At 40.5% G+C, this 11,384-nt stretch overlaps 2 protein-coding genes across 4 annotated transcripts; one reads left to right on the top strand and one right to left on the bottom strand.

Annotated features, from left to right (window-relative positions):
* The first annotated feature begins 605 nt into the window (after positions 1–605).
* LOC103425809 (uncharacterized) lies at positions 606–5,267 on the top strand. 3 transcript variants are annotated; one of them, XM_070813635.1, is made up of 5 exons: positions 606–893; positions 1,026–1,130; positions 4,341–4,519; positions 4,599–4,908; positions 5,062–5,267. In XM_070813635.1, exons 3-5 carry the CDS (start codon positions 4,445–4,447, stop codon positions 5,148–5,150), a joined length of 474 nt encoding a protein of 157 aa, XP_070669736.1. In that variant the 5' UTR covers positions 606–893; positions 1,026–1,130; positions 4,341–4,444; the 3' UTR covers positions 5,151–5,267. The 3 variants fall into 3 exon arrangements, with proteins under 3 accessions (XP_070669736.1, XP_070669735.1, XP_008362134.1); XM_070813634.1 differs by having other exon boundaries at positions 4,332–4,519; XM_008363912.4 differs by lacking the exons at positions 606–893; positions 1,026–1,130 and having other exon boundaries at positions 4,002–4,519.
* A 1,071-nt stretch (positions 5,268–6,338) lies between these two features.
* Positions 6,339–9,227, bottom strand: LOC103425810 (galactomannan galactosyltransferase 1). Its single transcript, XM_008363913.4, has 2 exons — positions 7,390–9,227; positions 6,339–6,602 (listed from the first exon to the last, which is right to left on the bottom strand). Exon 1 carries the CDS (start codon positions 8,906–8,908, stop codon positions 7,394–7,396), a length of 1,515 nt encoding a protein of 504 aa, XP_008362135.3. The 5' UTR covers positions 8,909–9,227; the 3' UTR covers positions 6,339–6,602; positions 7,390–7,393.
* Positions 9,228–11,384: the final 2,157 nt, after the last annotated feature.

Below are 11,384 nucleotides of genomic sequence, written 5' to 3'. Positions count from 1 at the left end.
TGGTATATATATACTAAGGCCTAATTGCCCGATCAGTGTGTTTATGCAGTGGTGACCAACATGACTGTACCCTACCTCGGAACCCTAGGGTGGATTAGGCCATCTCCGAGCCCTCTGACCATTCAAGAAATTAATATTTTAATGAACAGTGCATGACCATATTTCTTACCTTCTCCAATTGAGGGCCATAGGGCTCATTTTAGCCCTGTCAAGAAAAACCATCTCCAACCGAGGGCTATAAGGCCAAACATAATTTATTATTTAAATTTAAAAACTACAACTTAAATTTAAAAACTACAACTAAAATTTTAAAAATACAACTAAAAATTAAAAACTACAACTAAAATTTAAAAAATACAACTTATATATTTCAAGTCAAATGTGAGAGGTTTTATTTAGAGTATAAAAAATAAAAAATAAAAGAAAAAAGGAAGTGGGTCAGAGAGTCCCACATCGGCTGTGGGAGAGGAAGTAGAAAAAAAAAATGGAAGTGGGTGAGAGTCCCACATCGGCTATGGGAGGGATTTGAGCAAGCTCTAAAGCCTATAAAAAGAACATCCAAACATTCAAGCAAACATAATTTATGGGCCATTATTAAACAAATTTTGTAAAAAAGAAAATTTCAAACATAACGGCTAGCTGACTGTTGCTTTTTGAATTCCAGCCCGACCCGGGGTTGGCTGGCTCATTTGGGCCGGCCGGTTAGCCCTTTGGCCCTTTTTGTCCAGTGGGGCCCACAAGCCCTTTGGCCTGGCCCTCGGTTGGAGACGGTTTTAAGGCTATTTTTGGCCATTTGGCCCTCTGGACCCTTAGGTTGGAGATGGCCTTAGGTCTCTGAACCTTACCATCATGGATCACTGGAGACCGTGGCTGGTTGCTGGTGAAGTTGCAAGGTAGGTTTTGAGTATTGACTTCGTGTCAAGTATGGTTTAATTAGAACAAAGCTTCACACTTCGTAGAGGTACGAAATTGCGAGTTGAATTCTCCTTTACTGTGTTATATGTTATATTGTTTGCTGCCTGCAGATACTCAACTAAATATTCAAACAACTTTATGTTTGCAACTGTTAAAGGAGGAGTATACACAGCTCCAGAATATAAGCCTAAGGAGTGCTTTGTCATGTTCAAAAGGTGGATCTCCCAAAAAGCACTTTGAATGTTGGGAATGTTCTTAAAATATGTTCTCCCCAGGAAGTACTTTTTCTTCTGTTTTGCCAATAGGACCATGTTTTTTCCTAGATGTTTCATGATATTGATGTTGGATTTGATATCTTGGACACAAGATATTTGGATTTTTGTTTCCTAGTTGGTTTGGGATTTGGTTTTAGTATAGGATTTGGTTTCCTATATTCTAAGGACTTTGTGTAAACCTATGACATCTATTAGTATAAATAGATGGATGTGGGATAGAGTTTTGAGTGTGAAAGTTGTGAGAAGCATAAGTTTGTATACTTGAGAACACTTTGTGTTTGTGAGTTCTCTTGTATTTGTTATAATCAACAAAGTTTCCGTTGTTAGAGAGGTACTCCTATATTGGATGAACTCTAAAATTGTTGTGTTTTGTTTATTGCTTGATTGGTTTTTGGTTTAGTTTACAACAAGTGGTATCAATAGCTTAGGTTCTTACGTGGGTTGTGACTATCAAGCAATGACAAAGATTGGTGATTCCACCAGTAGTGATGATGTTGAAGAAAAGTTTCGTACTAGTGAAACCAAAATGACGGTTCAAATTGCTAGGTTTGAAATTGAGAAATTTGATGGAACGAACAACTTTGCTATGTGGCAGTGTGAGGTTCGAGATGTCCAGATACAACAAGGTTTGGTTGTTGTATTAGGTGACATGCAGTTTTATATGAAAAAAGAAGAATGGGAAAGATTGAATGCTCATGCATGTTCTACAATTCGGCTATGCTTGGGAAAGCAACAGAGTATGGTGTGATGAACATACCTTTTGCGAAAGAATTATGGGTTGCATTGGAGACAAAATATATGAAGAAGAGTGCAGAGAATCCACTGCATCTCAAGAGCAAGTTGTACAGGTTCTAGTACAAAGAAGGCACGAAGATGATTGGCCATCTAGAAGAGTTTAACAAGCTTCTAGCTAAATTGGCAAATCTTGAAGAGATAATCAAAGATGAAGACAAGGCCTTGATCCTGATGAACTCATTGCCTGAATCCTATGAGCCTTTCGTGACTACTTGGATTTATGGCAGGGAGATAATTAAGTATGATGAAATCTCAAGTGCTCTTATGAATCATGAGGTGAGACACCTTGACATGCAAGAAAGGAATAACTTTGAAGCTTTGATTGTGAGAGAGAGAGAGATCTAAAGAAAATAAAAGTTTGTACAGGAAAAATAGTAGGTCTCATACTAGAGAAGTCTCAAAGAATAGGAAGTTCTTGGACAAAGATGATTGTGCTTTTTGTCATGAAAAAGGACACTGGAAGAATGACTGCCCTAAAATCAAACAAAAGACTAGAAAGAAGAAGGATGACTCAAAAGCAAATATGGTTGAAGTCAAGAATGAGGAACTTGTCTATGCCCTAACTGCATCGAGCACTGTGGATTATATGAAAGAGTGGGTGCTCGACATAGGTTGTACTCATCACATGACTTCTCAAAGACGTTGGTTTTCAAGCTTCAAAGTTATGAATGGAACTGTGTATATGGGAGATGATAACCCATATACAACTCAAGGAATTGGAAGCATCATGATCAAGCATCATAATGGTGTGATTCGAGAATTGCATGGTGTAAGGTATGTCCCAAAACTGATGAAGAAAAGATGAAGATGGATGGTATTCCATATGCTAATTTGGTTGGAGGATTAATGTATGTTATGGCGTGTACTCGTCGTGATATAGCACACTCAACTGAAATTGTTAGTAGATTCATGCACAATCCTGGAAGAGAGCATTGGAATGCTACTAAGTGGATACTAAGGTATTTACATGGAACGAGGGACAAATGTATTTGTTTTGAAAGATGTGATGAAGAAATTGATAAGTTCTCAGTTGGATATGTGGACTCAAACTTTGCTGGAGACTTAGACAAGAGAAGATCGACGACTGGGTATGTGTTTATTATGGCAAAGGGTCCTATATGCTGGAGATCAATATTACAGCCAACGGTGGCACTATCAACCACAAAAGTAGAATACATGGCAATCGCTGAAGCTATCAAATAAGCAATGTGGACTCTAGGGTTGTTAGAGATTTAGATGTAGAACAACACAAGTTGGATGTATATTGTGACAGCCAAAGTGCCATTTATTTGGCCAGATATTAGGTACATCATGCTAGGACTAAGCACATTGATGTACAATATCATTTTGTGAAAGAAGTGGTAGCTGAAGGTGAAATTCGTTTAAAAAAGGTTGCTACAGAAGATAATTCAGCTGATATGTTGACAAAGGTGGTTAATGCAGCTAAGTTCGAGAACTGCTTAGATTTGGTGTAGTTGAAGCAAGTTTGATCTTGCGATATGGTGGAGCAACGGAAGTTGTTTGATGCCTCGCTATAGATTTCATGCCAAGGTGGAGATTGTTGGATTTGGCATTAAATCAACATGCCTAAACTAAAACAAGAATCAAACAAGGATTAGGATATCTTAGACACAAGATATTTGGATTTGTGTTTCCTAGTTGGTTTGGGATTTGGTTTTAGTATGGATTTGGTTTCCTATAATCTAGGGACTTTGTGTAAACCTATGACATCTATTAGTATAAATAGATGGATGTGGGATAGAGTTTTGAGTGTGAAAGTTGTGAGAGGCATAAGTTTGTATACTTAAAAACACTTTGTGTTTGTGAATTCTCTTGTATTTGTTGGTAATCAATAAAGCTTCTGTTGTTAGAAAGGTACTCCTATATTGGAGGAACTCTAAAATCGTCGTGTTTTGTTTATTGCTTGATTGGTTTTTGGTTTAGCTTACAACAATTGACTCATTTGAATAAGGAATGGTGTTCAATAAATTTGTAAATATACAACTCTATGGACATAAAGAGTACTTGGATGTGGATGTAGCTTCAATTTGTTTTAGATGTTAAAAATCTTCTTAATTGAAAGCTGCAATTACAATTTGCAAAGCAACGTTATACTACTAAAGTAGACGTTGATGATGTTAGTGAATAAGGACATTGTGTCTACTTCTTGCACTAAGATTGCACTCATATTTTAATCTTTTTTTTTTTTTTTTTAAATGGCACTGTCAGTTATGGTATTCTGAGATATTGATATGACTATATGTGTACATTTTTGGCACTACATTTTATAAAAACTAAGTTGCTCCCCTAAAATAGTGTCAACTATAACTTGTGAATAAAAAAAAGGTGTGGCAGGCAAACTTTCTTCGTCAAACTCAAAAGGTTAAGTTAACTAACATCTAAACGAAGCAAGGAATTGGACCAATTGGGTTCCTTTTGGTCCCCTTATTCCATAAAAAATGCTAAGGGAGGAGAAGCGACGCAAGCTGCATGAAGCCGTCCTCAACATGCTCCATCCTCCTCCATCACCTCCAGTACTCTCTCTTTCTCTCTCTCTCGGATTTTACAGTTTCTCTGCAACTTTTTTATAGTAAACATGGATTGTTTTTACAGCCAAAAGATGAGCCTGGAAACGTACCGTTGAGCATTTTAGGCGAAGACTTTGAAGCAGACGGCTTAGGGGAAAGTGGGTCTTCAGCAACGAGCAGCGAAGACTACGGCAATGACGAAAGTGAGGCTCAGAGACTTACAAGGGCTCAGAGGAAGAGACTCCGTAAGAAGAAGCTCAAGGAAGATGCTTCTCGCCGTAGGGAAATTATTGGGCCTCTATTACCTTCAGCAACCGATCAATGTGACAATGAAGCACAAGGTGTTCGACGTAATGCCTCTGAGAAACCTGGCGCTGCTGTCACTGAGGAACCAGGTTAGAAAGTTGACATATTTCTGTTGATAGTTTATGTAACAAATTGAAGGGCATTAATAACCATTTTGTCATCAGTTTTCAAATTTTTTTAAACCGAAAAGGAAATGGTTATCAAACGGCTCCGAAAATTAACGTGAGGCTGCATTTGTTCAGGAGATGAGCCACCCGCTTGCAGTAATCAGAACAAAGTAAAGCAAAGGAGGAAGGCAAAGAAGCAGGCTAGAGAAAGAGAGCAAGTTTGAAAGGAAGGGCAAATATTAAACTATTCAATGTTGCTTACATGAATGATTTGTATTGGTTTGTACACTTAAGTGTTGAATTGCATACAGGAATTATGTTATTGACCTACATTACTGTCATGGAATTCTCTCTTTCCCATCACAGATTTCGTTCTCCTGCATTGTATTAAAATCATACTGAAACTGAAAACTGCGGCTAGCTTTAGAGAATGGCATTCTCTTTCACTGAATTGTTGGAAAATGAAACTGAAAATCCCAGGTCAGATAACAGTGGAAACTTGCCCGGGCGTGGTGCTACTGTTATCTGACGTGAGATTTTCAGCACACTGGATGTGGCCTACGTTCCATACGTTCCATACATTTTGTTAAACTTTGGCAAAAACGACATACCTGGGATGGGATCGGTATGAAGATATTTGAGAAACGGCGTGAACAACTGATTGCCTCCAAAAACGCCGCAGACAACCTGACGTTGTGTACCATCTAGCGACAGCACTGTAACTCGGTTGAACACTATTGTTGAAGCGCTAGTGGACTACCTAATTAACATTTTAACCATCGGCTTAGCAACTTCATTGTTTGGTTTGCCTATGGGTTTGACACTCTTCTACTCAATCTTCCACCGCAATTATGGGTTCGATTCGATTTGGTACGCAAAACTTATTTTGGATGTTGGATGAAGAAATAAATGCGACTTTCAAATTATAATAAAGAAAACTTATTACTAATAATCTACTATTTTGAGGGGATTAATAAAAGGAGTAATTTACTAATAAAGAAAACTTAGCCTCACAATGAGCAAGCAATAATGTGATTCAAATTTGTCTTTGGCAAGAGTTGAATATAAGATCTCTCACTTACAAGTAAAGAAGAATATCATTAGACCGTAGTACTAAGTGGCAATGCATTCTAATCCTAGATATCGAACAGGAACATTGATCAGGAGTTGTACCGTTGCCACTTGCCAGTTTTGTGCAATGTCATTTGATGTCCTACGTTCGTCGCATCTAAGTTTTTTCATTTTCTTGTATTTTTTTTTTTCTTGTTATAGCAAAGGGAAGAGAGCGGGGTGTTTCAAACTTAAAACATGTACAAATGAATTAAGAGCTAGTTAGTTCTTTGGCACAAGTCTTGGTATTGCTAAATTTCGGCTACAATGTTAAAAATGTTGTAAGTTGTGGGAGCTTGCGATTTTTGTGAACCAAATTTATTGCATAGTGATATGTGAATTTACTAGAAGTACATCCAAAGAAATCAGAGGCGAAAGGGAAGGGAGAGATGCACTCATAACTTATATATACATCTCCAATATATATATATATATATGTATGTATGTAAATGGAGTAAGAAGTAGGAGGGGGATAAATAATGTAGAAGAAAATCTCAACATAAAATAGAGATTAAAGTGTCTCCTACGTGACGTGAAAGTGCCTCCTCCATATAAGCTCCTGCCATCTGCATGCCATCAAAACATGAAGGAAAAAAAAAATCATAAACTTTAATAAAGCCATTTATTTTGAATCCACCAAACTCTATCTAGAAATGCCCCAAAATAAAGTAATTAATTATGCAAATCTGTCAATATTTCTGATTAAGAAGCAAGTCTCTCGCTACTTAGTACGTAGTCTAGTGGTTTTCTCTTCATTTGTTAGTAAGAGATCTTAAGTTCGATTTTCGCTAAATGTGAAGTTAAACCACATTATTATGGCCAGAAATTGTAAGGCTTAGCTCACTCTCTGAGTGTAGATGCTATCGTTTTGAATGAATTGATACAATGCCAAAATAAAAAGGGGTAGGTAAGGTACCTATGTGACACAAAAACCCTAATAAAACAATCATGAGAAATTAACAAAAATAAATGTGTTTCTTACCGTGTTTGATCTAACTTACAAGTCTTAAATTTCCCATTAAAAAAACAATTATATTTATCCTGATTTCATTAGGGTTTTTCCCAATATGTCATCATCATCAACAGCTGCCCTACATACCTTTGACATGGGCAACTTAACTTCCAAACTCAGAACAAACATCCAATATTTTAGTTACCTTCTTAGGTGCCATGTATAGAATTTAGTCAACGATAAGTCAACTGCTTTCATCTCATCATACTCCAATCAACCATAATTTAGCTAATTAATTAATTAATTAATTCAGCTTTACAAAAGCCAAACCACCAAAAGCAGAACAACCAAAAGCCAAAAGCAAAAAAGCAATCAAACAAAAGCTCTATGCTAATGCGCACCTTTTCAAAACTCGGCCGGGTAATCAAACGGCACCGGAGTGGCCGCACGATCCTCTGTGCTCGGGTGCACGTACCCATATTTACGGAGCACCTGGTTATCCGCGAAATTCAGCGCCTTCCGCATCCCGTCCCAGCACGACTCCCCGGAGTACATTTCATTGTGGGCCCCGCTGCAAGGCTGGCATCCGGTAAAGTGCGTGACGAACGGCCTCCTCCAGCTTCCCTTACCATACCCGGCCTCACGCAAGTACTCCTCCCTAAACACACCGTACTGCTCGCTCACCTTTTCCGCGTGCCGCCTCCTTAAACGCATCGCACTGTCCTCCTCCCCTCTCTCTATCTCCGCGTACCTGGCCTCGATCTTATCCAGCGTCCCCACGATCTCCGCCCAGTACCCTTCGAAATAGTACTCGCTCTCCAGATAAATCTTGTCCGCCCATTTGTCCCTCTCTTTGTATATCAAGTAAGCGAGACCCGTCTGATCGTCCGACTCCGGGAACGCCTTGTCCTTGAACGTTGACCGGAGGGTCTCCCCCCATTTCTCGTAGTCCGGAGTCTGCGGGCCCATGCTGGCCCACACCTCGAGAAAGTCCATGGCCCACTGGGAGTTCCGGATTAGGAACACGCCGGCGTTGAGCCCGGTCCAGCTGTGCGTCTCCATGACGAGGTGGGTCCACCCGTGGACGACGAAGTTGTGGTTCTTGTATCGGTCCAGCGGGAGCTTGAACTCCATGTCGGTGAACAACGCGTCCGAGTCGACCCACCAGATCCACTCGGCCTCCGGGTGGGCCACCATGGCGGCCCGGATTACGGGGAGCTTGGCCCAGTATCTCCCCATCCGCGGGTGCAGCAACGCATTGTTGTAGAAGATTTCGTGCCCGTGGATTCTACAGTAATCCACCTTGTTCTTGAAGAATCTCAATAGCAGGTGATCGCCGATAGGATTTCGACAAGCGGAAGGCTGGGATCCCGTCACCATCAGAATCCTTCCCTCGGCTCCCGCCGCCAACGACGGGTGGTGCAGCAGCCACTGCCGCCGCTTCTCGTCCCAGTCCTGAACCGGCTGCCCGAGCGTGTACCGGACCTCCCGGTCGTCGTAGAAGGTCTGGTTCGTCGGGTCCCGGCGCAGGTTATCGTCGTCGGCGCATTGATCAGGTTCGGCGGCGGTCGGCGGCGGAGTTACCGTCCGACTGAAATTGGGGATGGAAGAAGGGCTTACGAAGGTCCAGAGAGTGAGGAGGAGGAGAAGAGCGAGAAATGCGCCGCCGAAGAAGAGCAGGCTGTCGGCGACCCAGGAAGAAGGCCTGGTTCTGGCATAGGGTTTCGACATTGGAGGAAGCTCAGAAGAGAGTATTGGAAATGGAAAATGCGACAGGGTTGGGTTCTTAACGGTGTCGTTTTGCAGCCACTGAATAAGGGTTACAGCTTCTATTGTGGACTTGTTAGCAGAAGGGTTTAAGCGGGGGAGTGTAGAGTGCATAATCGGTTTAGTGGAGCCAAAGATGCTACAGTGCGCCATGATCTACGGCAGTCGTTGGGGTCCCTTTGTCTGGCTTACGCCTTCATCTAGCTGACACGTGGATGTATGTGTTTAGGAACCGACACTTTGGGGGTGGAAATTAGAATTTTCTGCTTTACTTTTATAACCCTGACCATATGCAATTTTTACAGTTTGGGCGTGATTCACAATAGTGGAATGGATGAGGGTTTTACGGTCATTTTGGTGAGGGAAGAAAGGACGTGGACCCACTTTCGTGTCATAATGAACATGGGGATGTTTCAAAACTTGCATTGGGAAGGAATTGATTTGGTAATTATAGTGGGCATAATCTCGATTTGATTTATGTATGATGTTGATTGTTAATAACCCATTAATATTTCTGTGGCAACATTCAAACAAGTGATGATCGATCAGATTTAAGCATATAAATATGCAACCCACTAATGCAAATAATTGTCACATAATCTCCAGATCATAGCAAAGAGATTTTAGTTCAAGTAACTAAGCAACGTTTATCCTTGCATTTGCGGTTAAGTATCTGATTTTTGCCACTTCACATATCACTTGTAATAACTTTAGCCATTGAATCAAATTTCAAGGATCTGAATTGATGGATTTGTTGAATTTCGTGGAAAAGATCTGGAAAGAATCCCTTACCGAAATGAAGAACGAGGCGACCAAGGTGGTGTACTTCCTCATTAGCTTGAAGGCGGATGTGGGATGTCACAGCCCGTCCCGAGATATCTATTTTCGACGGCATGCGATTACTTATTTACCCTGGACGTGTTGTGTGGTGGTGTGGTAGGTTAGAAGTTGGACCAATTAGTGCTAAGTCCTATTATTTTGGAACCAATTAGGACTTAGATACTATTTTCTTTGGTTTTGATTGGTGACCCACGTGTGCCACACACACACACTTACTCCCTCTCTCTCGTGCTCTCTCTCTCTCCTTCCTCACGGATTTTTCTGAAAATCCGTACAATTGTACGGACAAAATTGGAACCAACCATTTACGCACGAATCGACGTCAAGAAGGTAAGATTCTAACTCCTTGCAAGTCTCTGAGTTCATATATGCCATTTTTAGATCTTGAAACCCTCAAAATCCCGAGAAACCATAACCCCAGATTTCATGCACTGTTCATGCACTAATTAATGTGAGGTTTTTAGGAGTTTTTAAGGACATATAAAGCTTTGAATCACCCTCACGAAGCTCGGAGAAGAAAAACCAAGCGATTTGGACGTCGGGAACTGGAGATTTGCGAGTTTTAAGTTTGGCCGAATTATCGTGGATTTTTCGGTGAGATCCCGTGAGTTTTTTTATCCTAAAACTAGTAAGGGTTTGTTCTACTTGTCTTAAGCTTTATTTTGGTATATAATTCGTGAAATTTGGTTGAGAAATTAGACGAGAAATGAAGGTTTGAAAATTTTGCAGTTTCCGGCGACGGCGACAGTCGCCGGAGTTCAAAGCTAAGGGATGACAGAATATTCCTAACGGCGTGGTTAGTTTTAACGGTTTCTGTTACTTTTTAACGGAATATTCCTAACGGGGTTAGGGGATTCCGTTAGGGTCCCTGCGCGTGGCCGCGAGTGTTGACGTGCTCTTGTCGGCGCGTGGTGGCGTGTGGGACATCGAAAAAATTTTCTAAAAATATGGGGATGTTCGTGAGGTTGTGTAGATCACGTTGTTATATTTAAACATCCCATTTGAGCAATGTATGAGAAGTTATTAGCTAGTATTGGTTATGTACTTTAAATAATGTTTTTATAGTTGTTTCGCATATAGGGGAGACTTATCCCGAGGATAAGCGCAGTCAAGGGCAACTCAGGGGCTACGACCCTTCGACATACCAGTTAGTGGGCTTTTGGTTTTAAGTATATACGTATATGCTTGATATTTTCCCAGAAAATGCATTTAAATGAGTTATGCTTTGAAAATGCCATGCCTATTGATTTATGCTTAAACCATGAGTTAGAATTGTATGCATAAATGTGATTTGGTGCTGTGGGCGCTCAGGTAAGTTCCAGGTGAGTTTATGAATTGTGAATGTGTATTGAATGGCTATGATTAATTGAGAAACATTGTGCTCATAAACCTGCACCCCGATGTTAGTCATTAGCCAGAGGTATGACACAAGCCTGTATATAATGTCACATATCGCACCATATGCTCACATTGGATCCAATTTAGCTGCACAATCTTGTCGTATAGACCACTATAGGTGGTTCCGACTCGTAGGTGACTAGCGATTTATCACATAGCTATCATGAGTGCGTAGCATTGAGCATAACTATATTCCACCCAGTCTTGTCGTACAGACCTTTTAGCGGTTTTGACTTGTGTGCAGTGTAGTGTCGTATAGGTCATTTGTAGTGACTTCGGCTAGATTGACTAATGAGCTATGAATTCAGCCGTATAGACTTCTGCAGGAGTTTCGACTAATATATTATTTTCTATGAATCTATTTTCACTTGAGTTACTTATTCTGCTTTAT

The sequence above is a fragment of the Malus domestica genome, chromosome 15 (assembly GCF_042453785.1).
Source record: "Malus domestica chromosome 15, GDT2T_hap1".
NCBI lineage: Eukaryota > Viridiplantae > Streptophyta > Magnoliopsida > Rosales > Rosaceae > Malus > Malus domestica.
This window is presented reverse-complemented; position numbering and strand designations above follow the sequence as displayed.

Coding starts and splice junctions, on each gene's coding strand:
- LOC103425809 (XM_070813635.1), top strand. CDS start 4,445: ATGCTAAGGGAGGAGAAGCGACGCAAGCTGCATGAAGCCGTCCTCAAC. Junction 4,520..4,598: donor ATCCTCCTCCATCACCTCCA/GTACTCTCTCTT, acceptor TTGTTTTTACAG/CCAAAAGATGAGCCTGGAAA. Junction 4,909..5,061: donor TGCTGTCACTGAGGAACCAG/GTTAGAAAGTTG, acceptor GCATTTGTTCAG/GAGATGAGCCACCCGCTTGC.
- LOC103425810 (XM_008363913.4), bottom strand. CDS start 8,908: ATGGCGCACTGTAGCATCTTTGGCTCCACTAAACCGATTATGCACTCT.